We start from the raw sequence: 26,635 nt of genomic DNA on the forward strand, positions 1-26,635 counted from the left end.
TTATAACTGTATTATTGGTCTATGACTGTAATAATAAATCGAATCGCACTCATAAAAGTGTTTTGAATAGATTCCAGAGCCAAAAATTTCTCAGAGATGAAAATTTGAGAACCGTATAGCAATTGGGGAATAATTTTCGCCATAAATATTTTAACAACTGATGGGAAGGATTGGCCACCTCTCTGATAGAAAAAGGTCATTAATGCCTTCATAGATCTTTTTGCATTTAAAGCGGCTACACCAGTCTGCAGCCGAAAGGATCCCGAGGCTTGAAAAGTTATGCCTAGATATTTATAATTATTTACCTGCTCAACTGCCTGGCCATTAATACGCCAGAGATGTTTTGTTTTCTTTTTGGAGAAGACTATAACTTTTGTTTTTGCATGATTTATGGTTAAAAATTCCGAAGTACAGAAAGATGTTAATGCGGCTAGTAAATGCTTTAAGCCGATGGGAGTCCTAGACATTAAAGCTATGTCGTCCGCGTGCCCCCATTCATTAATGTGACTAGCCATGAAAATAAATGATTTCCCTGTGCTCTTGCATCTTTCATTTGCATGCACATGGTCAGACACTGGCCCAATAATTTTGGTCATTATTCTACTATGTAAATGACCTACTTTGGCAGTTTCAAAGGCCGTTTAGCCCATTAACTTATCAAAAAGAGAGGTTACCCCTGGTTATGATCTATATTTTTCACTCTGATGGACCAAGACCTTCTTGCATAGCATACACACACTGTCCTGGCATGCATATCATCAGATGAGACAACTGCTGAGCCAAAACAGGGTGGGTTTTGCAGACATTTTCAGTCCTCTGCATAATGCAGTCTTCAGAGCTGTGATGCCTGGCTATTCAGAAAAGCACTTGAGTCTCACATACGGGAAACAAGTTTAATGGAAAGCACAAAGCATACCTCCAAATAAGGAATGCTAGACAAAGCACTTTGCTGATTAAATACTTCTCACCTGTGCTCAGCAAGCAATTCATAAGTCTTAAAAAGACATTACACCACATCTCTGTTTCATAAGTAGAACACATATTTAAAAACAATAAAATCATATTTAGCATATATCAAAACACAAAAATAGAAACTCAAACAAATTACTACAATGGGGCTAGAGGTCACCAGTACTTAGCCCACCGCTGAGGATTGTCTTTACCCCCATCCTCCCTCAAGGGATATAGTCCCTAAATCTTGCTGGTAAGATGACAGGTCTGCCTCGAGATGTTACATGTACAGGAAGCCTTTCTTGAACAAGAAAAGCACTTGTCTCCTGAGGTATGATGTTGACCTCATTAGCATCTTTAATCACTTACAAAGTTGTCAAGAGGATCATCCAGTTGAGTATCCTGTTCCATGGAAAGAGATTCATCCTGCCGTGATGAATCGCCACACTTTTCAGATGTCTGCCTTTGAAGCTTTAAATGGTATCTATTGCGCTGATACTTGCGACTGTCTGGTGTCATTACTTGATACGAACGAGGCTGTTCACATTTCTCTGTAACAGCAGCAGGGAGCCAGCCTTCGTTAGACTCTCCCAGTACTAGATCTCTCTTCTAGGGCCTTGAGGTGCTTTGCTGTATGGTCATGGAAATGTTTCTGTCTATCCTGTATTTTCTCAAGGTCTGTGCGTACATCAGTGGGTATCTTGGGATACAATAAATTAGTTGTTATTTATTTATTTTTATTTATTTAATTTAATTTTTATACCACCCATTGCGAGGCTCTCTGGGCGGTGTACATCAAATATAAATATATAAATACTGGAAGCTTACTCCCAAGCATCCTGCCCATCAACATTTGAGCAGGTGAATATGGCATTCTGGTAACAGGTGTATTACAATATTCTAGCAATGCCAAATGTGGGTCCACCTGAGCATCTTCTGCCTTTTTAATAAGCTGTTTAATAGACTGGATTGTTCTTTCAACCATTCCGTTGGATTGGAGATACCCTGGGCTGCTGAAACATTGTTAAAAACCCCAATCACAAGCAAACCGTTGAAAATCTTTCCTAGCGAAGGGCATATTATCGCTCAAAACTATCCTTGGAATTCCATAGTGAGCAAATACAGTTTTAAGCTTAACAATTGCAGTTCTTGCTGTCTTGGCAGGCAAGCTCAATACTTCTGGATACTTTGAAAAATAATCAATCACAAGAAGAAAAGGAGAAGAACCATATTCAAAAATATCTACAGCCAACTTCTCACCTGGTAATTCAGGAATCTCATGTGGTTTAAGTGGCTCTTTTTGATTACGTGAAGCAAACCAAGCACAAACAGAACAATTTCCAATCACCTTCTTAATATCATTAGACATACTGGGCCAATACATCAATCCTCTTCCCCTAGCTTTAGTTCTCTGAATACATTGATGAGAGTCATGAAGTTGCGAGAGGATACTTTGTCTTTGAGACACAGGAATAACCACCCTGTCTCCCAAATAAACAGCATAATCTCGACAATGTAAAGAGTCCTTTAAAGACCAAAATGGCTTTGCAACAAAAGAAACATCTCTCAGATACTGTGGCCATCCATTCTTTATGAGGGCTGCCATTGCTTGAAGTTAAGGATCTTGTTTTGTGGCTTCCTGTATAGTAGCTGCCCCTCTTGGATGCATGGCCAATCTACCCAATCCATGTATTACTCTCTCACCAGCCATGGAATCTTCATCACTTGCAGAAGCTCGCTGTAACGACATCGCGGGGCACTTCCAAAATAAAATCGCATGCATCCGTAGGGACCTAGACTCTGATGTTATGACAGTTGAATCCATTGAAGTGTCCAGAACACGGTCTTGCCCTTCATTATTGGATGAGTTTCAGTTGGTGCAGCTTGAGGAAGTGGACAAGGTGCTTGGAATGGTGCGGGCGACCACGTCTGCTCTGGATCCTTGTCCATCTTGGCTAGTGAAGGCTAGCAGGACTGGTACCACCCGCTGGGCCAAGGAAGTGATAAATGCCTCCTTGAGGGAGGGAGTAGTCCCTGGTAGTCTCAAGGAGGCAGTAGTGAGACTTCTTTTAAAGAAACCTTCCTTAGACCCAGATAACTTGAACAATTATAGACCGGTGGCGAATGTCCCCCTTTGGGGCAAGGTTTTGGAGTGGGTGGTTGCCGGCCAGCTCCAGGTGCTCTTGGATGAGACCAATTATCTAGATCCGTTTCAATCCGGTTTTAGGCCTGGTTTTGGCACCGAAACAGCCTTGGTCGCCCTGTATGATGACCTTTGTCGGGAGAGGGACAGAGGGAGTGTGACTCTGTTGATTCTCCTTGATCTCTCAGCGGCGTTTGATACCATCGACCATGGTATCCTTCTGGGGAGACTCGCGGAGTTGGGAGTTGGAGGCATTGCTTGGCAGTGGTTCCGCTCCTACTTGGCGGATCGTCGTCAGAAGGTAGTGCTTGGGGAACATTGCTCGACACCTTGGACTCTCCATTGTGGAGTCCCTCAGGGGTCGGTTTTGTTCCCCATGCTTTTTAACATCTACATGCAGCCTCTGGGTGCCATCATCAGGAGTTTTGGAGTGCGTTGCCATCAGTACACTGATGACACGCAGCTCTATTTCTCCTTTTCATCTGAATCAGGTGAGTCTGTGGATGTGCTGAACCGTTGCCTGACTGCGATAATGGACTGGATGAGAGCTAATAAACTGAGACTCAATCCAGACAAGACTGAGACACTGTTGGTGAGTGCCTTCCCTGCCCAGATGGTGGATGTTCACCCTGTTCTAGATGGGGTTACACTCCCCTTGAAGGAACAGGTTCATAGCTTGGGGATTCTTTTCGATCCTTCCTTGTCTCTTGAGGCACAAGTGGCCTCGGTGGCGAGGAATGCGTTCTACCACCTTCGGCTGGTAGCCCAGCTACGTCCCTATCTGGACAGGGATGACCTCGCCTCAGTTATTCATGCTCTGGTAACTTCTAGACTAGATTACTGTAACGCGCTCTACGTAGGGCTGCCCTTGAAGACAGTTCGGAAACTCCAGCTAGTGCAAAACGCGGCAGCCAGATTGTTGACGGGAACTAGCCGATCAGCGCATATAACACCTGTTCTGGCCCGTTTGCACTGGCTACCTATTTGCTTCTGAGCCAGATTCAAGGTGCTGGTTTTGACCTATAAAGCCTTACACGGTGTGGGACCGCAATATCTTGTGGAACGCCTCTCCCGCTATGAACCTACCCGGTCACTTCGCTCAGCATCTAAGGCCCTCCTCCGGGTACCAACTCATCGGGAAGCCCGGAGGATAGTTACTAGATCCAGGGCCTTTTCTGTAGTGGCCCCCGAACTGTGGAACAGCCTCCCCGAAGATGTACGCCTGGCGCCCACGCTGTTCTCTTTCCGGCGTCAGGTTAAGACCTGGCTATGCTCCCAGGCATTTTAACTGTTAAATGTGTAAATGTTTATAATGTTATTGTGTGTAGTCTGATTTTATTGTCATATTCTGTATTTTAACTTTTTGTACACCGCCCAGAGAGCTATTCGCTATGGGCGGTCTATAAATGAAACAAAAAAATAAATAAAAATAAATAAATATCAGCAAGATGCATGAGCTTGCCTGGGCTGTACACTAATTTGATATCTCTGAAGCTGTGAAAGCATATGTTGCAAACAAGCAGGAGCACTACCAATCGGCTTTTAAAAAATTGCTTCCAAGGGTTTACGATCAGTCTGAACTAAAACAACTTTGCCAAACGCATACTGATGGAATTTTCTCATTGCATACAAAACTACAAGCAATTCTTTCTCTATCCGAGCATAATTTTGCTCTGATGAGCTAAGTGATCTCGAAGCATAAGATACTGGTCTAGTCTCCTGAAGCAAACATGCTCCCAGGCCATCTTTTGATGCATCAGCTTGCACAGTAACTGGTTTGGTAGTACCAAAATATTGAAGTACAGGTACCTGACACAATTGCTGTTTAATCAATTCAAAAGGTTTCTGATGTTCTGGCATCCATTGAAATAATACATCCTTTCTCAAATTTCACAAAGGTGCTGTCAATTCTGCCTCCCGTGGAATATATTTTGACAGTTATTGCACAGACCCCAAAAATCTGAGCACACCTTGTCTATGTTGTGGCTGTATCATATCTCAGATAGCCTTGATTTTATCATCATCTGGTCGAACTCCCTGAGCAGTCACTATTTGACCTATGTATTTCACAGAGTCGACCTTAAACTGAATCTTATCCTTATTAAACTTGATTTTCTTAGCACACACTGTCTCCATAACTTGATTAAGAATCTGATCATGCTGTTCACATGTCTCTGCTGCAATGATCAGCTATCATGTACACCCCTTTTATATGACCAAAAGTCTCCGCATTTTTCTGTTGAAACACTTCACTAGAGGATTTAAGTCCAAATGGCAAATGATGGAAACAATACCTTTCCCAAGGAGTATTAATGTACATAAACATGATGAAGGTCTATCTAATTTCGCCTGCCAATATCCATCTTTCTCATCTAAGATGGTAAAAAAATTCATACTAGCTAAATGGCTCAAGACATCTTCTGTTGTAGGAATGGTATAATGCTGTCTACGAACTGCTTTTTTTCAAATCACGAGGGTCAAGACATATGCACAACTTCCCATTCTTCTTTTCTGCAATAACCAGACTGCTCACCCAATCTGTAGGACCCATAACTCTAGATATTACTCCTGTACTCTCCATCTGTCCCAAAGTCTCCTTTAATCTGTCCAGTATTGCAAAAGGTACCTTCAGACATCCATGAATAACAGGAGCAATGTTCCCCAAGCACCACCTTCCAGAGCCGACCCACCAAGTAGGAGCGGAACCACCACCATGTAGTCCCTCCCACTCCCAACTCAGCCAGTCTTCCCAGAAGGATACCATGGTCTATGGTTTCGAAAGCTGCTGAGAGATCAAGGAGAATCAACAGAGTCACACTCCCCCTGTCTCTCTCCCGACAGAGGTCATCATACAGGGCAGCCAAGGTTGTTTCTGTGCCAAAACCAGGCCTGAAACCCAACTGAAATGGATCCAGATTATCGGTCTCATCCAAGAGTGTCTGGAACTGGCCTACCACCACTCATTGAAGGATCTTGCCCAGGAATGGAACATTTGCTACTGGCCTATAGTTTTTAAGATTTTCTGGGTCCAGGGAGGGTCTCTTCAGGAGTGGTCTCACTACTGCCTCTTTCAGGCAGCCAGGGACCACTCCCTCTCACAGAGAGGCATTAATCACTTCGCTGGCCCAGCTGGCTGTTTCATCCCTGCTAGCTTTTATTAGCCAAGAAAGGCAAGGATCCAGTACAGAAGTGGTTGCACGAACCTGTCCAAGCACCTTGTCAACGTCCTCAAGCTGTACCAACTGAAACTCATCCAAGAAATCGGGACAAGGCTGTGCTATGGATACCTCACTTGATTCACCTGCTATAACACTGGAGTCTAAGTCCTGGCGGATGCTAAAGATATTATTCTGGAAGTGCCTAGCAAATTCATTACAGTGGGCCTCAGAAAGTTCTGCCATGTCCTTGGGGCCAGCGTGTAATAGCCCCCGGACAATTCTGAAGAGCTCCGCTAGGCGGCAGGTTGATGATTTGATAGTGGCAGCAAAATTGTTTTTTTGCTGCCCTCACTGCCCCTAAATACAGCTTACCATAGGCACTTACCAGTGTGTAATTGCATCCACCAGGAGTTCGTCGCCATCTGCACTCAAGCCGTCTCCTATATCGCTTCATCACTCTCAGCTCTGGGGTATACCATGGAGCCGTACAAGCTTTACACAGGAGAGGGTACTCAGGAGCAATCATGTCAACCGCCCGGGTAATTTCTGTATTCCACAGTTCAACCAGGGTTTCAACAGGAGCACCAGCCCTATCAGCTGGAAGACTCCCCAGAGCCCTTTGGAAAGCATCTGGATCCATTAGTCTCTGGGGGCGGACCAACTTAATAGGTTCCCCACCCTTGCAGAGGGGAAAAGCCACTGTAAGTCTAAACTTCAGCAAGCAGTGATCTGCCGTATCATTAAATGCCGAACCAAATTTATAACTACTAGTTTTAAGTTTAAGTTCAGTAAAAAAAACTGTTCAACTGTATCTCCATGTATCTGCGAATGATTCCAGAAGGAATATCATTTGAATACCACATTCTTACAAGGAGTACAATATATCCTAAATCGTTCAAGAATTTCTGCTACATCTTTTGGCCTCTCTTCAGAGAAAGCAAAAGTATTATAAACTGCCGCTGCTGCTTCTCCCACACAGTGCAACAAAATAGCTACTTGCCGTTTCTTAGAGACATTATCAACTCCAGCAGCAGTAAGATATAGCTGAAAAGCTTGCTCCCAGCATTTCCAGTTCTCAGCCAAATTACCTTGCAAAACAAGTGGAGGTGGAGGCCAAAATGAATCCATGTTTATAGTTACTAAGCTGATAAATGTGTGCAAAAACACACCAACAACCCTCAACTGAAAAGGCAAAGAAATCCAAATCCGACTTCTGACACCAAGTGATGCCTGGCTATCAAGAAAAGCACTGGAGTCTCACATACGGGAAACAGGTTTAATGGAAAGCTCAAAGCATACATCTAAATAAGGAATACTAGATAAAGCACTTGACTGATTAAATAATTCTCACCTGTGTTCAGCAAGCAATCCATAAGCCTTAAGACATTACACTACAAGAGCTGCTTCTCAAGGTTTCATTTCCCCCCTTTCTTCAGCACTTTTTTCTTGGGATTTTTAAAAAACTATTAGAAACCCAGATGGAGTGCTGTTTCAGTACCCCCTCCTTTTTTATTGCATTCTTCCTGAAAGCAATGGCATCATCAATACATGTTTTTGCATGGCCAGTATGGAAATGTACTAATTTGTGTATAGGTTAGTTTGAGAATTAAAGTATTAATTTTACAACTTTTGCCTGTCCAGGAAACAAACTGGAGGGTGGTAAATTTACTGAGAAAGGTGCGGATGGTACATAAGCAGGGTTTATGGATTGGGATGCAAGAGAGTCATGTACCTTGTGGGTATATGAGGAAACCAAATGAAAGAAAGGCAAATCAGGAGGATCTCACAACGGGGATAACACTTCCTGCTGGAGAATGGAGAAAGGAGATCAATCTATGTCTTTAAATGTGTAGGAACTATTAGGGATAAATTGGATGCACTTTAACCTGATTTATTTTGCTGTATTCTGTTGCTCCTTTTGGAAATTGCTTTGTGTGCTTGTAACTTTTCATGTTAAAACCTTTTTCTGAAGAACCACCTTTCTTATCCTTTTAGTAAACTTTTACTCTGGTTTCATAAAACCCTTTTGCTTTCTCTCAATAAATTTAAATGGTCTCTCTTTAAGAACCAACTACTACACTAGTAAAAGGGAATTTTAGGCTGTTTGGTGAAAGCAGTCTGGGAGAAATAAATTATTTCACCTGGTGGCAGTGAAAGTCTAATGGGAAGACTGGGCAAAGAGAAGGGAACGCTCCACTTGGACAGGTTCTCCCTTCCTCTCAAGATCCAGGACCAGGGAAGATGAAATGTGTCCTTGAAGTGTGACAGTGCCACTTTCTTATCTGGACAGAGGATGGAGAGAGGTGGAGTTATAGAAACCTCTGTCTTTTGCATGGCTGGAATGTAGCCTGCCAAGAGTCTCATCAACAGCTTACCCACGTTGGCCCCTGGCCAGCCCACCACTGCCATGTGATCCCTGGAAGATTCCCCGTGAAGCACTGTGGCCCTTAGACTGAAAGACATTTCCCATTCCTGCCCTACTGTAATCTGAAGTGCAGGGCTGGCTCATTTGATTTCTCATTGCTTGATTCTTTAGCAGTTTGCTAAAGTTCAGCATAGTGGAGGGAGAGGCATACTACCTTCACCCTTCATCATAAATAATCTTACAGGTCAGTCAGGCACTCAGTGTGAATGTGAATGTCATATCATGAGGAAGCCAAATTCATGCAATTCTTTTGCCTCCCCCCCCCATTATATCTGATGTTAGCCATACTCAGAGTAGACCCATTGAAATTAATGGGCCTGCATAATTTGGGTCTATTAATTTCAGTGGGCCTACTCTGAGCATAATTTAGTTGAATACAGTCCCATGTGCCCTTGCAATTAGGTCTGTTAATGGCAGAGGGGAAGAGCAGCGCCACATCTGACCTGGATTTAGGTGTCTCACAGTTTATTCATTATCTATTTATTTCCTTTGACTAAGTCTTCTGGGTGGTTTACAATTTATTATTAAATTATTGTTTAATATTTATTTATCATTTAAAATGTAACCCAAAATTTAATGCTATAAGGTGAACAATACAAAATGGCAGAAGAGAAGCTACCGAATAGCCAGCATAAAATCGGTTTGAAATCTCCATTAAATCGCTAAGGGGAAAGACTTTCATGCAACAACTTAAAAGCACCAGACAAATATGCCTATTGTACTTAAAGCCTCGGAAGACAAAAAAGCCTTCCCTGATACCTAAAAGACCATAGTGCTGTATAAAGCAAGGTTCACAGCTGAACATGTGAACTGACTCCAGTGATAATTATTGTGTTTAAAGTTATGTAAACTGATATGAAAGTTCTTTCTGCGGCATTTCAGCTGTGATGGTTGATTCATACATGGGGGTTGTCACATGATCTTGCAGTCATTGAGTAATTGTTGACATTTATATGTGCGAGCCATCTTGCAATGTCTCTCCTTGCGGTTCTCTGTTGTGAGTACCTGGTTTTGATTGTGTGCCTTGAACAACAGAATTGTTTGGGAAAGGCCATAGCTCGGTGCTAGAGCTTCTGCCTAGCATGCAGAAGGCCCCACATTCCAGGTAGGGCTAGGAGAGACTCCTGCCTGAAGCCCTGTAGAATTGCTGCCAGTCAGTGCAGACAATACTGAGCTAGATGGACCAAATGTCTGACCTATAAGGCAGCTTTCTGTGTTCCTATGTTCCTGTTAGCTACAAGAGCTTTAAAAAACATTTGTTTTCCCCTCTGCATTTTGTACATGAGTTTTTGGAAATCAGAATGCTGTCTAACAGTGGCTGAAAACAAATGGCCATTTATGAAAGGGCAGTTTACCATTATGGTACAGATTGCGCCATATTTATTTATTTATTCCTTTTATTAAATTTATATTCCGCCTTTCCTCTCAGTAGGAGCCCAGGGTGGCATACAAAAACATGAAAAACACTCTAAAACGTCATAAAAAGAGACTTTAAAATATATTAAAACAAAACTTCTTAAAAACAGGTTAAAACAAAATATATTTAAAAACATCTTTTTTAATAAAAGCTTTACAAACATCTTAAAAAGTAATGGCAACACAGACACAGGCTGGGATTAGGTCTCTACTTAAAAGGCTTGTTGAAAGAGGAAGGTCTTCAGTAGGCACTGAAAAGGTAACAGAGATGGTGCCTGTCAAATATTTAAGGGGAGGGAATTCCAAAGGGTAGGTGCCTCTGCACTAAAGGTCTGCTTCCTGTATTGTGTGGAACGGACCTCCTGATAAGATGGTATCTGCAGGAGGCCCTCACTTGCACAGTGTAGTGATCAACTGGGTTTATAAGGGGTGAGATGATCTTTCAGGTATCCTGGTCACAAGCTGTATAGGGCTTTGTACACCAAAACCAGAACAAACTTAGTGTGATAGCTAATGGACAGCCAGTGCAATTCTTTCAGCAGCAGGGTGACATGATGGCGATACCCTGCCCCAATGAGCAGTTGCGCCGCTGCATTTTGCTCCAGCTTAAGGACAGCCCCGCATAGAGCGCATTACAGTAATCCACCTTGGATGTTACCAGTGCATGGACAACAGTGTTCAGGCTATTCAGGTCCAGAAATGGCCGTAGCTGTCTTCCCAGCCAAAGCTGGTAAAAGGCACTCATAGCCACTGAGGTCATCTGGGCCTCTAGTGACAAAGATGGATCCAGGAGCACTCCCAGACTACGAACCTACTCTTTAATAAGCAAAGAAAGGCAGGGGTCAAGAGGACACGTTGCTGGCCGCATCATCACAAGCACCTTGTGCACGTCATCACGCTGCATCAGTTGAAACTGATCCCAAGAAGTTGCAGCAGATGTTGCACTGGACATCTCACTGGGGACTACAGTAGATGTGGATGGGGCATCAAGATTGCTATGGAGGCTAGCAACTTTACCCTCAAAGTGCCTTGCAAACAATTCACAGTGGGCCTCCAAAGGGTCTAAATCTCCACTTTCTGGAGTTGATGTCAACAGACTCCTGACAATATGGAAAAGCACCACTGGATGACTACTTAAGGATGCGATGGTGGCAGAGAAGTGGGCCGCCTTCACCACCCTCACCACCACACAGTAGGCATGGTTATGATGTTTTACTTGTGTCCGATCAGCTTCACAGCACGTCTTTCACTCTAGCCATCATCCAGCCTATTTCATTTCCCTTAGCTCACTGGTGTATCAAAGTGGAAATGGGGTTCCACAGTGCCAGAGAGGGCACTCAGGGGCAATCATGTTAAGAGCCCAATGTGCCTCTCTGTTCCACAGCGTGACAAGGGCTTCAGCAGAGTCACCTGCTCTATCTGTTGGGAACTCCTCCAGGGAATTCAGGGATCCAGTGGATTCCATTAATCTCCAGGGGTGGACCATCTTAATCTGTCCACCATTCCTGCAGGGGAGGATCGGAGCCTTAAGTCTAAACTTCACCAGGAAGTGATATGACCATGACAATGGGTGACATCTTCAGATCACCCCTTCCTCCATCTGGAGCAAAAATCAAGTCTAGGGTGTGCCTTGCCCTATGCGTCAGACCGGTGACAATTTGAGACAGCCCCATGGCCGCCATGAAGTCCTAAGCCGGAACACTAGAGGCAGCCTCAGTGTGGACATTGAAATCACCCAGTATTATCGTTCTGGGCTTCTCCAATGCCACAGCTGAGATGGCTTCTGCAAGCTCAGTCACAGAAGCTGCCAGGCAGCAAGGTGGACGATACACCAGCAGCAACCCTAGTTCACTGCCTCCTTGGCCAGACACCAGGTGCAGGCCTTCACAGCCATCTCCAAGACAGAGTGGTTTCCTGGTGACTGAGATGGAAATTCTGTTACTACAGTAAACCTTCCCCCCCTCCCCCTGCAGCCTCTGCTGGTTTTGCACTGAGCAGCCAGGTGCGCAAAGCTGCGTCAGATCAACTCCTCTCAGCTCACCCACTCAGGTCTCAGTAATGCACACTAAATCAGCACCCTCATCCATGATCCAGTCATGGATGAGTGTGGGTTTATTGTGTATTGATCTGGCATTAAGCAACAGCACACACAGGCCAGTGGGCACAGCAGATGAGCAACGAGGAACCCATCCGTGGGAGGAGTGGGAGCAAGGAACAAGATGTAAATAGCCTTGCCTGTCTTCTGTGGTAGCTTACCACCTCCCAATGGCTATACCTCCCTCCACCCATGATCACTGAGGTTGGAGTGGCATCACCTACGTCCCTCCTTACTAAGCCTCCTCCTAAACACCTGATATGGGCACAGGAAGAGCCCACCAACAAAACCTACCTGAACCAGTTACCCCATTAGGCCTCTGAGAGAATTGGGAACAGTTAGTCCCACTCAATACCTTTCACATAGGTCACTTCTACTCTCCCCTGTCTCACACCCAAGGAAGGCCAACCTTCTGCCAGTTGCAGACTCTCACTCTGAGGGCATCTGGCAACTTTCTCCTATCATGCAGTTCACTGCACATGCTCTCACCCTGCGCAGGAACTACACCTGCGCCGTACACCCTCCCCACTACCAATCCCCTCGATTGGTTTAAAACAGAAATAGACTCTATCAAATCTGTACCAAAGACTTCATATCATAAACATAATGGCTTCCAGAGTATTTTACAGGCACATCAAGATATGGTATCACTTTGGAAACGTCATCCAGTGAGTTAATAAATGCACAAATAATTTTGATTGGAAATCCTGATAAACAATGGTTGTGTAGGGCATGTAATATTGTATGGAATTCCAAGGGTGGTAGATTGCAGAAATCCCCATGGTCCACTGCCACTTTTCAACACTGCAATGGCATGCTAATGTTGCACAAGCAGTGTCAGAGCTACCTTTGAGAAAGTGTGGTCTAAATCAGAAATAGCCAGCAAGGTTCCCCCCACATGTTGGGGGACACAACTCCCATCAATCCTAGCCAACAGACTTAATGGTCAGGGATGATGGGAGTAGTCATCCAAAACATCAAGAATACACCCTGTTGGCTGCCCCTAAGGTAAATGAAGTGTAGGGGACATTGTTGTATAGCAGCCTTTCCCAACCAGTGTGCCTCCAGATGTTATTGGACTACAACTCCCATCAGCCTCAGCCAGCATTGCCAATGGTCAGGAAAGATGGGAATTGTGGTCCAACAACATCTGGAGGCACACTGGTTGGGAAAGGCTGTTGTATAGGCAGGGGGATGCCTATACAATATTACACCAATGCTGCATACGCATCATGCTCATACAAAGATGACACTCATACTGTGTGTGTGTGTTCCTATCATCTTTAACAAACTTTCTGGTGGGTGGGGGCTAGCAGGGGTTGCAGTAGTATCAGCCCATCAAAAAAAATTTATCTGCAGTCCCTTGGTGGATTGCAGTCAATGCCCTGGCCACCCTTGCTGCATCTAGCACTATTTGGACCAGCTTCTTAGATAGCTGACTGTTTTCAAATCGATAAATGTAGAGGAAGAGATGCTGAATAAGGAGATTAGAGTGTGCATATTTGCTCAGTTCTAGCCGCTGAAGTTGCTTTCCTCCTGCAGGGTTCAGCCAGGATATACTTTATCCTGAATGCCTTCCAGCAGCACAAATGGAACTCTTGCGCTGCACACGTCAAGCTGAGCTTTGTACCAGGCTTTCGCAATGCTTATTTCAGCTGCTGCAGCTTGGAAAACTGTTGGGGAAGGGAAATGCAGGCCAAGCTATTTACGGGACGAGCTGTTACGGGAAAAAAATCTTTTCTACACACACATACATGCACAGTGTAAACTTGAAACACACATTTTTCATGAAATCCTCTAAGAGTTTAAGTGATCTACACCACATTGCAACATCATTAGTCACAAAAGAAGAATGTTAGCATTCATATAGCATATATTAATCATACATTATTTCTAGAATCCTTAGAGCAGCCTTGTAAGACAGGCCAGCATTATTATCTTCTTCATGTAGAACCCTCATCCATGTGCATCCACTAGATAAGGGTCTGGCTGGTGACATAATGTAAATGGGAGTGGGGTGAGGAGAAGAGATGATTTCCCAAGGCTACTTGCTGAGATTGTGGCTGAAGCGAGATGTGAAGTACACTCTAAGCCGCTGCACTACATACAGCACAGCAGATATCTAGCCTGGCTAGTGTTTTGTTTTTTAAATAGCCAGTTTTCTGAAAGGAATAGCGATAAGCATTTTTCAAAATCCTTTTTGAAAAGAATGTTGCTTGCTAAATTCACCATGAGGTAAACAAAACATGGCTAAGGATGGCCAGTTTGCAAGTTTGTGGCACACCTAGATAGAAAAAGGAGGACCATTCAGGAAATTAGACAAAACCTCACCTTAATTTTTTGCCTGCCCCTGATATAGTGCTCTGCTGCCCTCTGGTTTGGCAGACTTAACAACCACACCAAGGCCATGTGGGAGATGCTTAGATACTATGGGGCACATTAGAATCCATTGTCTCATCCTTCCCACTTGACTTATGGCACATTCAGTGATGACGTTTGCCTGCCAGTGCTATAGAAGGTGTGACAGAATATTTGGAGTAAAGGGAATTAAGAGACCCTTTGGGTTTGGATTCTAGATTTGGGGGAGAGAGGTACTCTTTGGGCCACCTAAAAAGGTCCAAAAGGACCTGCAGTTTGATTTCCGTCTTCCTGTTTTTATATGCTTTTATGTTATTGTTTTCATCTTGTATTTTTGTTTTTATGATTTATGTTGTACGCCTCTTAGAGATTTTAAAAATATTGTGGATAATAATAATAATAATAATAATAATAATAATAATAATAATAATAATAATAATAATAATATAGGTCTTCTAGCTTGCCACTCCTTTCCTAGGGCAGGCTGGGCTCTCCCTAGGCCCTTGGGTGATCCCTGATTCCCTGACTGATTGCTTGGATGATTCCATGAGGGTGAGGAGGGCTCAACATTAGCCACATTAAGTTCCCAAGGGAACAGTTTTAATCTCAGAAGCATATGAATTATCCACTGAATGTCCGCCAGACATTCAAGCAATTAATCCAGCTTTCCCAGTCCAGTTATGGATTGGACCAAGATGGGTCTGTCCATCAGTAGTTTTTGCTACATATTTTAAACAATGAATTTGCTTTGTTTTTTAAGTGCTGTAAGTTTCACTGCTCTGGGAGCAAGGAAATTGGAATGCTGCCACATTAAAGCTATTTTATTGTTTATGCATTTGTTATAATTATATCCTCCCCTTTTTTTCCATGGAGACCAAAGTATGGTATATACTGAATATGGTTCCAACAGAGTAGGATGACCAGATGCAAAAGAGGACAGGGCTATTTAACATTTAATAATTGCGTAAAAAAGGAAATTACAGCAGGTCTAGCTTGTAATGACATGAACATGGAAATGGACTGCCTTCAAGTCGATTCCGACTTATGGTGACTCTATGAATAGGGTTTTCATGGTAAACGGTATTCAGAGGGGGGTTACCATTGCCTTCCTCTGAGGCTGAGAGGCTGTGATTGGTCCAAGGTCACCCAGCGAGCTTCATGGCTGTGTGGGGATTCGAACCCTGTTCTCCCAGGTCGTAGTCCAACACCTTAACCACTACACCACACTGGCTCTCTTGTAGTGACATGACACACCGCTATTAAAGGTGCAGGAGCCCTCCCTTTTGGCCATCCCACCATAGAGCTTCCTATCCAAACATTGACCATACCAGTCTTGGTTAGCTTCAGCAAGATTTTCTGCATCATGTGCCTTCAGGCTATGCTTTGGCCATTGCTCTCAGTATTAGTACTAGACTGTTTGAGGGAAGGAGTGGGATTTATTTACAGTTTAGATTTAGCTGAGTTACAGTAACACCGCCAGTCCTTCTTTATATCTTGGCCCTATGTTAATTGTCAGTTACCTTATTTTAGATACAGTACATGTTGATGCAGTGCACAGGTTGTGAACAGCAGCTTCTGCACTGACATGCAGGACATTGTATATGACAGTTGGCAGTAACTGTGAGGATGAGCATATTCTTACACTCACCCCACTTCTCCAAGCACTGAGAAGTTCCAGGCGTGCAGTGCTGTTATCCAGGTTTGGATAGGAGGTTACCTGAGCTTGTTAGCATTTTGTGTTTATTTATAAATATACAGATTGAGCATAGATGGAAGCAAGTTTATATACTTCAACAGACATCTAAAATCTGGTGCTCCTACATCAGGTCTCCACTCTAGGGAAAAGGTCAGCCCCCTATTCCAAATCTTGTTAGCTTACAGAGCCCAAAACCGACCTCTGTGTCTTTCTCAGTCTCACTCAGATTGCAGTCAGTCTTTTGTTTCCTTCATTATACACCACCCTTTGTGGTGCCCACTTACCAGATTGGCTCTAATCTTCCAGAGGAGTCCCCTACTTTTTCCTAGTCATTGTTGGCCCCTTTACTGGTAATTTCCTTAACAAGGGAGATACTTGGCAATTTTGCCAGGACTGTTAAGTCAGTTTCCAGCAATACTCCTGGATCCATTAACTCTCTCTTGTTCAAGCCTCCAATCCAGGGTTGGCGCCGGGCATAACTGGGCCCTTGGGCACCAGCTTGCCCTGGGTGTGCAGCTCCTGCCTGTTTCACCTACCTCTTTCTTGTCTCCTGTTGCTGCGCTCGCTGCACGCACAGGGCTACCATCAACCAAGATGGCAGTGGAGGCTTCTCTAAGGGGCTGTTTTCCTCTTTGCCATCTTGGTTGATGGCACACATGCGTGGTACGCTATGTGCACGCGCCTGCTATCAACCAAGATGGCTGTAGGAGCATCAGTCCCTTAAAAAAGCCTCCGCCGCCATCTTGGTTGATGGCAACCCTGAGTGCGCAGCCTCAGAAGACAGGAGAGAGAGGTAGGGGGAGTGAGTGAATGGGTGGGTAGCCTGAAAGCTCCCTCCCTGCAATCCGTGGCAGGAAGCCTGCCATGGATCACGGAAGGGGAGAACTACTACCCCACCCTAACAAGGGGCCCTTCAGGGGGCCCTGTGTGCCGCAGGGCCCTTGGCCAGGGTCCGACCTGGCCACCATTTGTTACTGGCCCTGCTCCAATGCCACAACCCTATGGCATATTTCCTTTAAGTGAAGGCAGGATCTGATATACTCCTCAAGCCCTGGAGGTTTTCAGAAGAATATTTTTCTGAAGCAACTGCATTTTCATGAGAAAATAACCCCATATACTGTAGTGGGTTGGGAGGCCTATGGATATGGTGGGAGAACACACTGCATATTTTTTTCTCCAAAGTGTCTTGAGATTTATGAATTCCAAAGAAGGGAGTCTATGCTCCAGCAGCCTATTAACAAGTTGTGATCAAACACTGTCTACATTGTCCTCAGTTTGTTGATGATACCAAGTGTGGAGGATTAATATTTTGTTGCCTCTTTCTCTCTCTCTCTCTCTCCCCCCCACACACACACTTCTAGTTCCAGCTGCTGATTGAAATTGCTTGGCCTTTGTTTATCTTCTTCATATTGATCTCTGTACGGCTGTCCTATCCACCCTATGAACAACATGAATGTAAGTATCAAACGCATTTGGGCTTGACTTGATGTTTGGTGAAGGGAAAGAAAAAGAGAGAGTTGTCACATGAGGTGTTTGATGGGTTCCTTTATCTCCTCTATTCCCCTTCATGTGGAAGGTTATAGATTCAATCTCTGGCATCTCCAGCCTAGAAAGATCTATGGTAGAAGGGCAGGGAAAGACCTTTGCCTGAGCCCTGATGAAGCCACAGCCAGTCAGGACATCTACTGCCCTCCAGATGTTATTGGCCTCTAATTCCCATTATCTCTGACTATGGCTATGCTGACTGGGGCTGATAGGAGTTGTAGTCCAAAACATCTGGAAGGCACCAGGATGGGGAAGGTCTGCTGTAGATGTTTACACAGTACAAAACAGCTTCATTTGTTAATTTAGAATCTTTCGATCTTCAAATTATTCTTGGACCCTAAAGTAATGTTACATATCATATCAGGAGAAGGGAAGATATCAATGTTGTAGATAGAGAGTGTTGAAAAATGACTTGTCATAAATTCATAAAAATTGGGTTGCAACAATGGCTGGGCATGCATTATTATGGAGAAGGATCGAATCAAAGGGACAAGTGGATATGCTGTTTCTGGAGGTTTCCTTCTAGCACAGAAGCCTTTTTTTTAGTTATGCAGAATAAATCTAAAAAGGTACTTTTAAAAGTATTAAAATGTTTTTAATGTACAAGTAAAAAAAAAGTCTGATGTATACTTTATAAAGTTCCTGACTCATCACATCACATTGCCTTCCTCCATCCACAGAGCTCAGGGCAATGTACATGGGGTAGGGGATACCCTTTTTTGTCCTCACAACAATTCTGTGGGGAAGGTAAAGGTGAGAGAGAGCACACGCCATTTTGAAATCCTATACATTATGGCCAAAAAAAAAAAAAAAGATAGTACAATGCTGAGCTTGATGTTTACAGGAGGCTTGGTCAGACTGGGAGCCAGACACCAAAGTGAATGCAGCCCACCAGCCATGTATTGTGGCTCCTTAACAACCCCACCAAGATTTTTTTTTCTGTGCCAATGAGTCAGCAAAAAAGAGATGTTATACTAAGCCCCTGGCTGGCCACTATCCATGGCTAAATACTAAATAATAATATTAAAATATATTATTATTTTCCTTGTGAGAAAACCAGTTCCATTTCATTTTATGTATCTAGCACAGCTCAGTTTCATTAAACATTTTACCAGATCATGAACACACATAGGTGTACCTTCCTCTGTCTATACCAAAAGCCAGGATTGTACAGAGAAACCTTGAATACAGGTCATAGTGATCTCTTTAATGACTCTGCTTATGACTTTAAGAGAGAGAACTGTTATCTGCTGTTCCAATGCTGTTTGGTGTTTTTTGACATCAGCCGTAAATAGCTTACTGTGTAATATTGCAACAGCAATCAAGTATACGTGTGTAGCTTTTAACCCGCTGAGATTTACAATATTTAATAGGTACAACTAAAGATTTTTAAAGTTATCAAACAAGAATAATCATTTCAGACTTCAGTTCTGTACACACTCACCTGGGAGTAAGCATCCTTGAACATAGTAGGACTTTCTTCTTATTAAACAGATATAGGATTGCACTGTAAACAATTTAATGTCTAAAAAAACCCCACCCTCGGCTGAGCGTTAAATAAGAAATTGGGATTCTGTGTGCCATTCTCAAATTTGAATATTATTTTCACCATTCATTAGTTAATGGTGGTGCCTTCTTGCATATTTAGTTCACATTGAGCAATTAGCTTTTAGGAAAGTTGAAAGCGAGTTTAGAAAGGGTTCATTTCCCAAAGTATAGAAGCATATTTCATTTGTCCACTGTAATCTCTGTTCGAACAGATTCTGCAGGTTTTTGAAAGGGTTTTCCTCTGTGCATTTCGCCATTACTGTTTGCAAACCCATGTTGGCTGTACACTGTTTTGCATGTTCTAGGAACCATTGTGATAGTCACTTGCAGTCGTCCCCTCTCTTTGGTGGACAGAGAATGACTTTTTGGGACAGAGTGGGACAATGGTCTTTCAAAAGGAGAGGAAACCATCTGATGGCCTAGTATGTACTGTCCTAAACATTTGTCCTTGTGTTTTAGGTCATTTTCCAAACAAGGCCATGCCTTCAGCTGGAACATTGCCCTGGGTCCAGGGGATTATCTGTAATGCCAACAATCCTTGCTTCCGCTACCCTACACCTGGGGAATCACCGGGCATTGTTGGAAACTTTAACAAATCTATGTGAGTACCAGGTTTTTATTAATCTCTGCTCCAGAGAAGAGTTAAGGGACTAGTATTAAAAACAACTGAGACACAATAGCCTTGCACTGCTTTGCATTATAAAAGGTGCTGGCTGTTCTTTTTGGCACCTATGGGAAGCCTGTGTAGAAAAGTATGCCTGGTTCTGAGACTGTGGCTGTGGAGGAAGTGATCATGAATGGGAAGTATTGGCACAGAACATGCACGGAATATGGAAATAAGTGACTAAGGAAAAGTTTAATCCAGGGCAAACTATGCAGGTAGGAAGCTACGCCCATGTCTCTTGGTTGCCTCTTCCAACTTACTCAGCATATTCTGTGCACACTGCAGAATCCCCCAGAAAGATTGGCAAATACACAGAAGCTTCTTTGCAGATAGAAAAGTGTAGAGACTGCTTCTTTACACTTAGTGAGTGAGAGGATACCTGTGGAGGCCAGTGCATAGTCATACAGGCCTCTGGGAAACTTTCTCACCTTGTGCCCGACTATTGTTCAGTCTGCAGGCCCTTGCTGGTCAGGATAAGACCTCTAACCACTCTGGCTGGCTTCAGAATGGCTGTCCTCTCCCCCCACCCCCACTTCCTTGGTATCCCTGATGAAAGGCAAGGGAAAGCAACATGCCCTATGCATTTTTGGTTACTTGAGACCCAGGACTCAAGCAGACAACATATCCAAGCCCAGGGGTGTAGTCATCTGGGGTTGCGGGGTGTGTGTGTGTCATAGACCGTTACTTTGGGGGGAGCAGGGTCGCAGCCAGGTCCCTATGTGCGAGCCAATCATCATCAAAGGCGAGCATGTTAGCCACTGAGAAGAGTCCTTGTCCTTTCATGGTGATTGGAATCAATCGGAGTGAAAGGAGGTGAGTCAGCTACTGAGAAGACTTTTACCAGTAGCTAACACATGGCCTCCCCTTTCATGTTGATTGGCTCTTAGGGACGTCTGTGATAGTGGAGTGTGGACTTGAAGATGACATGAAGAGCAAGGGAGATGGGGGAAAGTAGAAAGGGACATAGCTGTGAGGGACCCTGCACTCCTGAATGTGCCACTACACATTCAAGCCACATATGTTAGACACATATGTGCCTAGCTACCAAAGTCTAGCCACTCCACACTTAAGTGATAGAAACAAGCTACCTAAACCTGTTCAGTGAAGAAGTCACAGTTTTCTTCAGCTTCTCCTCTGCCACATTCCTACCTTTTTGGGAAGCCCTATCTTAGATAATAATTGTAATATGAGTTATCCAAATATTTTTGACTACTACAAATGAAGATGGAGCTTACAGAAGCCCCACTTCTACCTTGCTCCTGCTGGGAGCAGAGAACTGGGCTGTGTCCAAGCACACTTATTGCATCTGAAGAAGCAATGGTGACCAGGTGCACTTTGCCCCTGGAGCTATAATCACCTCTAATCATATGTCAAAATTGCAACACCATTTGAAGTCTGGATCCCAAGGGAAAATGGGAAATATGTAACCACACCTAGAGTTTTTGATGTAAAAGAATAAAGCACTCACATGAGCAGCTGGCAAAACATCAAAGCTGCAAGAGTCATCACATTCAGTTCAGTACCAGAGATTTTGTTGGCTGAGGAAGAAAATGCAAATGGCACCTCCACCCTCTAATTAATACAGGGTACAATCCTGTTGGAACAGGATCTGGTAAAACATGGTAGTGCTCTATCGCAACTCCCATTCATTTCAGTGGGACACGTGCACAAGAGATGCATTTTTTTCCTTTCCATTGTAATGGAAATGTACATTACTAAGAACATGCATTACAAAGAACAGAACATGGGATCAAGCAATTTATCCTGCTAATATTTCCCCTCCTCCTCCCCCCTTTCCTACTGTCACCTTAATTTCCTTAGTGTTTCCCGCCTGTTCTCTGATGCCAAGCGATTGCTGCTGTATAGCCAGAAAGACAACAGCATCAAGGATGCACAGAAAGTTGTGGGGAAACTACAGAAAGTTGGGAAATCTATTTCAGGTAAATAAATGAAGGATGTGCTGTACATTTGGCAAAAGGTCTCGGTGTTGTGTCAATAATCTGGAAGTTGAAAAAAGCTTCAGAATGGGTCAGTCATGCTTAAATTAGGGTTGGCTAACAGGCAGCCTGTGTGGGCCAGCTTGTGTGGGACAAGTTTCACTTGTATAGAAAAGAAAATGTGTGAGGGAGAAAACACACCCCAACAAATAGTTCACTCCCCCATCTTCCCCCACTTATGCTGGACCCCTGTGCTTACTTGAAGTAAAGACACTCTTCATGTCCAAATTATAACTGAATGAGAAACTTTAATTGAAAATAAGCTGCAATTCTAAACATGCTTGGTTGAACATCAAAATTAATACTGTAAAGTCTTATTTCAGAGGAAAACATGTTTAATGCTTCCTTCCTAGTGTGAAATATGCCATTTCTTTCAGAAAGTCTCTCCGCTCAAAATGCACTTGGTACCCTCTGTGACTCCCTCCTGTACGTTTTCTGGTGCTCAGCACTCTGTTTATTTGTGAAGCTTTTACACTGAGGTGACCATGCCTGTTATGGAGTGTTGCCTCCTGCAAAGGAATCACACATGTGGCAAAATGAACTTTTAGTCCTAGGATCATTTTCTCAACAGTAGTATACCCTTCCCCCAACCCTTTCCACAAGAACAGAGAAGTTGGCTTAAATCAAGCATTATGCCCAAACGTGACAAGATGAGAGCAGCCATTTTTTAAAAAAAATCTATGTGTCTGTCCTGTTTGAATATAAAGTGTGTGTTTGGGTTGTGTCTATCTTACTTTTTACATGAATAGGGCTGACTAGGTAAAGGGAGCTTTACCTCACTGTGTGCACTCTCGCTTGCATGTGTCTCCTTTTGTTCTTCAACAGAGCTGACATTTCCTGAAAGGTTTCAACAGATGGAAAACACTGATACAGTTGGGCAAAATGCAAAATATTAATAAATAATGCTTTCCCTTTTAAGCATTGAAACCATGTCATAAAAGCAATTTCATTAATCTTTACAACAGGCCAGCGCTACTCACTCCATGGTGCAGATTGAGGGGGTGGTGATGGGCTGAGAAACAGTGGCTTTCCTAAGGCTACATAGTGAAATTGTGGCTGAGGTAAGGTATGAACTTGCGACTTCACAGTATACATTCCTAACCAATACCCTGGTGCTGAAGAAAAGTGTAACAACAGTATCTCTCAAAAGTGAAATTTCTGATGTTAATGCTATAAAATGAAAGCTAGCAAATTGATTGGGAAAAGCAAAGCCTGTGGCAAGTGGACATTTGCTTAATAAGGCAATTTAAGAAAAATGCAATCAAATGTATGTACATTTTTAAAAAGAACATTGTTTACTGTAGTTCAAAATGTCTGTGTATGAAGACATCATATTGTTGATGCAGTCTGTGATGAACAAAAGCCTGTTTGTCCGTTATGCTACACTCACACAGTCTCCAGGAAAATTAGTCAGCAGCTATGGTAGCAATGATCTGTAGCTTCAGGGGTCTGTGTGCTGGAAATTAAAAAGAAAACCCCCACACAGTAATGAAAAGTATCTTTTGGGATTGATTAGATGACTGTTATTACTAAAGAGCAGAGAGGAGGCATTCAAAACTTGGCATGCTGTTTCATGTTTTCAGTTTTCTTGAGCGGTAGAAAATTTCAGGGCATCTTTTTACAGAGCGAGTTTCCTTGCGATGACAGATTACTTACAATGATTTTGTAATATCTATTTATTTACACGGGATTTAATGGGAAACCTATTAACATACCCATCCAAGTCTAAGCTCCAACGGCAAACACAGAAGAGGAATTGGAGAGATTTACGCAGAAGTACAGGAAGAAATTGATCACACAACAAAACAAGATGTGATGATAATCATGGAGGACTGGAATGCAAAAGTAGGGAACAGAGAAGAACTAGAAATTGTGGGGAAATGGGGCTTAGGAGGTAGAAATGAAGCAGGAGAAAGACTTACTGAATTCTATGAAGCCAATAATTTGTTTCTTGCAAACACAAATTTTGAGCAACCGAAAAGACAACTGTACATGTGGACATCACTAAATGGTCAATATAGGAATCAAATTGATTATATAATTGGTAGCAGAAGGTGGAGAAGTTCCATACTTTCTGTGAAAACAAGACCAGGAGCAGACTGCAGTACAGATCATGAACTGGTAATACTGAAAATCAGAGTAAAGCTAAAGAACAACAACAAATCAATAATAATGCCAAAATACAATTTAAACAACATCCCAGAAGAATATAAAGATCAAATTAGGAACAGACTTGAGGCTTTAAACTTAGTTGATAGAGAACCAGAAGAACTATGGAGTCAAGTCAGAGACAACATCAGGGAAGAATGCAAAAAGACAATACCTCTAATTAAAAAGAGAGAAAGATCTCAATGGATGACTGAAGAAACTCTTCAAATGGTTAAAGCTAGAAGGAAAGCAAAAGCAAAAGGAGAGAGAAACACCCTAAATACAATAATTGACTAGTACGTAGTGACAACTATTACAATAGTTGTATAGAAATAGAAGAGGACAACCAAAAAGGTAGAACAAGAGCCCTGTTCCAAAAGATTAGAGAAATGAAAGAGAAATTTAAGCCAAGAGTAGGGATGTTGAATCAACAGGGGAACACACTGACTGACCGAGATAAAATGAAAGGAAGATGGAAGCAATACACTGAAGAACTCTATAAAAGAGATGCCAGGATCACAGATTCATTCAAGGACGAACTGTATGATGAAGAACCAGAATTTTTAGAATGTGAGGTAAAAGCTGCTCTTAAAATACTTAGAAGAAACAAATCACCAGGAACAGATGGCATACCAATAGAGTTGCTACACATTACTGAGACTGAATCTGTCCAAATTTTGACAAGCATTTGTCAAGAAATATGGAAAACTAAACAATGGCCCACAGACTGTAAGCATTCAATATACATCCCAATTCCAAACAAAGGGGATCCCAGAGAATGCAGTAATTATCAAACTATTTCCTTAATATCTCATCCAAGTAAAGTAATGCTCAAGATTCTACATCAAAGGCTACCATATATGGAGTGAGAAATGCCAGACATCCAAGCTGGATTTAGAAAAGGAAGAGGTACCAGAGATCATATGGCAAACATACATTGGATAATGGAACGGACCAAGGAATTTCAGAAGAAAATCACCCTGTGCTTTATAGATGACAGCAAAGCCTTTGATAGTGTAGATCATGAAAAACTATGGAATGCTTTAAAAGAAATGGGGGTGCCACAGCATCTGATTGTCCTGATGCGCAACCTATACTCTGGACAAGAGGCTACTGTAAGGACAGAATATGGAGAAACCAATTGGTTCCCCATAGGAAAGGGTGTGAGACAGGGGTGTATTTTATCATCCTATCTGTCTAATTTATATGCAGAACATACCATACGGAAAGCGGGATTGGACCAAGATGGTGTGAAAATTGGAGGGAGAAATATCAGTAATTTTAGATATACAGACGATACCATACTCTTAGCAGAAACTAGTAATAATTTGAAACGAATGCTGATGAAAGTTAAAGAGGAAAGCACAAAAGCAGGACTACAGCTGAACGTCCAGAAGACTAAAGTAATGGCAACAGAAGATTTATGTAACTTTAAAGTTGACAATGAGGGCATTGAATTTGTCAAGGATTATCAATACCTTGGCGCAGTCATTAACCAAAATGGAGACAATAGTCAAGAAATCAGAAGAAGGCTAGGACTGGGGAACACAGCTGTGAGAGAACTAGAAAAGGTCCTCAAATGCAAAGTTGTATCACTGAACACTAAGAACATAAGAACATAAGAACATAAGAAGAGCCTGCTGGATCAGGCCAGTGGCCCATCTAGTCCAGCATCCTGTTCTCACATTGGCCAACCAGGTGCCTGGGGGAAGCCCGCAAGCAGGACCCGAGTGCAAGAACACTCTCCCCTCCTGAGGCTTCCGGCAACTGGTTTTCAGAAGCATGCTGCCTCTGACTAGGGTGGCAGAGCACAGCCATCATGGCTAGTAGCCATTGATAGCCCTGTCCTCCATGAATTTGTCTAATCTTCTTTTAAAGCCATCCAAGCTGGTGGCCATTACTGCATCTTGTGGGAGCAAATTCCATAGTTTAACTATGCACTGAGTAAAGAAGTACTTCCTTTTTTCTATCCTGAGTCTTCCAACATTCAGCTTCTTTGAATGTCCACGAGTTCTAGTATTATGAGAGAGGGAGAAGAACTTTTCTCTATCCACTTTCTCAATGCCATGCATAATTTTATACACTTCTATCATGTCTCCTCTGACCCGCCTTTTCTCTAAACTAAAAAGCCCCAAATGCTGCAACCTTTCCTCGTAAGGGAGTCGCTCCATCCCCTTGATCATTCTGGTTGCCCTCTTCTGAACCTTTTCCAACTCTATAATATCCTTTTTGAGATGAGGCGACCAGAACTATACACAGTATTCCAAATGCGGCCGCACCATAGATTTATACAACGGCATTATGATATCGGCTGTTTTATTTTCAATACCTTTCCTAATTATCGCTAGCATAGAATTTGCCTTTTTCACAGCTGCCGCACACTGGGTCGACATTTTCATCGTGCTGTCTACTACAACCCCGAGGTCTCTCTCCTGGTTGGTCACCGCCAGTTCAGACCCCATGAGCGTATATGTGAAATTCAGATTTTTTG

General features: G+C 43.0%; 1 protein-coding gene across 3 annotated transcripts in view; it reads left to right on the plus strand.

Annotated features, from left to right (window-relative positions):
• The window catches only part of ABCA1 (ATP binding cassette subfamily A member 1), a 134,493-nt gene that overhangs the window by 27,331 nt on the left and 80,527 nt on the right, over positions 1-26,635 (plus strand). For all 3 annotated transcript variants that reach the window (XM_061633173.1, XM_061633193.1, XM_061633184.1), the window contains exons 3-5: positions 17,604-17,697; positions 19,795-19,936; positions 21,821-21,939. In XM_061633173.1, coding sequence (XP_061489157.1) covers positions 17,604-17,697; positions 19,795-19,936; positions 21,821-21,939 — 355 coding nt within the window. The remainder of the gene's footprint in view (positions 1-17,603; positions 17,698-19,794; positions 19,937-21,820; positions 21,940-26,635) is intronic.

Source organism: Rhineura floridana, chromosome 1 (assembly GCF_030035675.1).
Source record: "Rhineura floridana isolate rRhiFlo1 chromosome 1, rRhiFlo1.hap2, whole genome shotgun sequence".
Classification (NCBI taxonomy): Eukaryota; Metazoa; Chordata; class Lepidosauria; order Squamata; family Rhineuridae; genus Rhineura; species Rhineura floridana.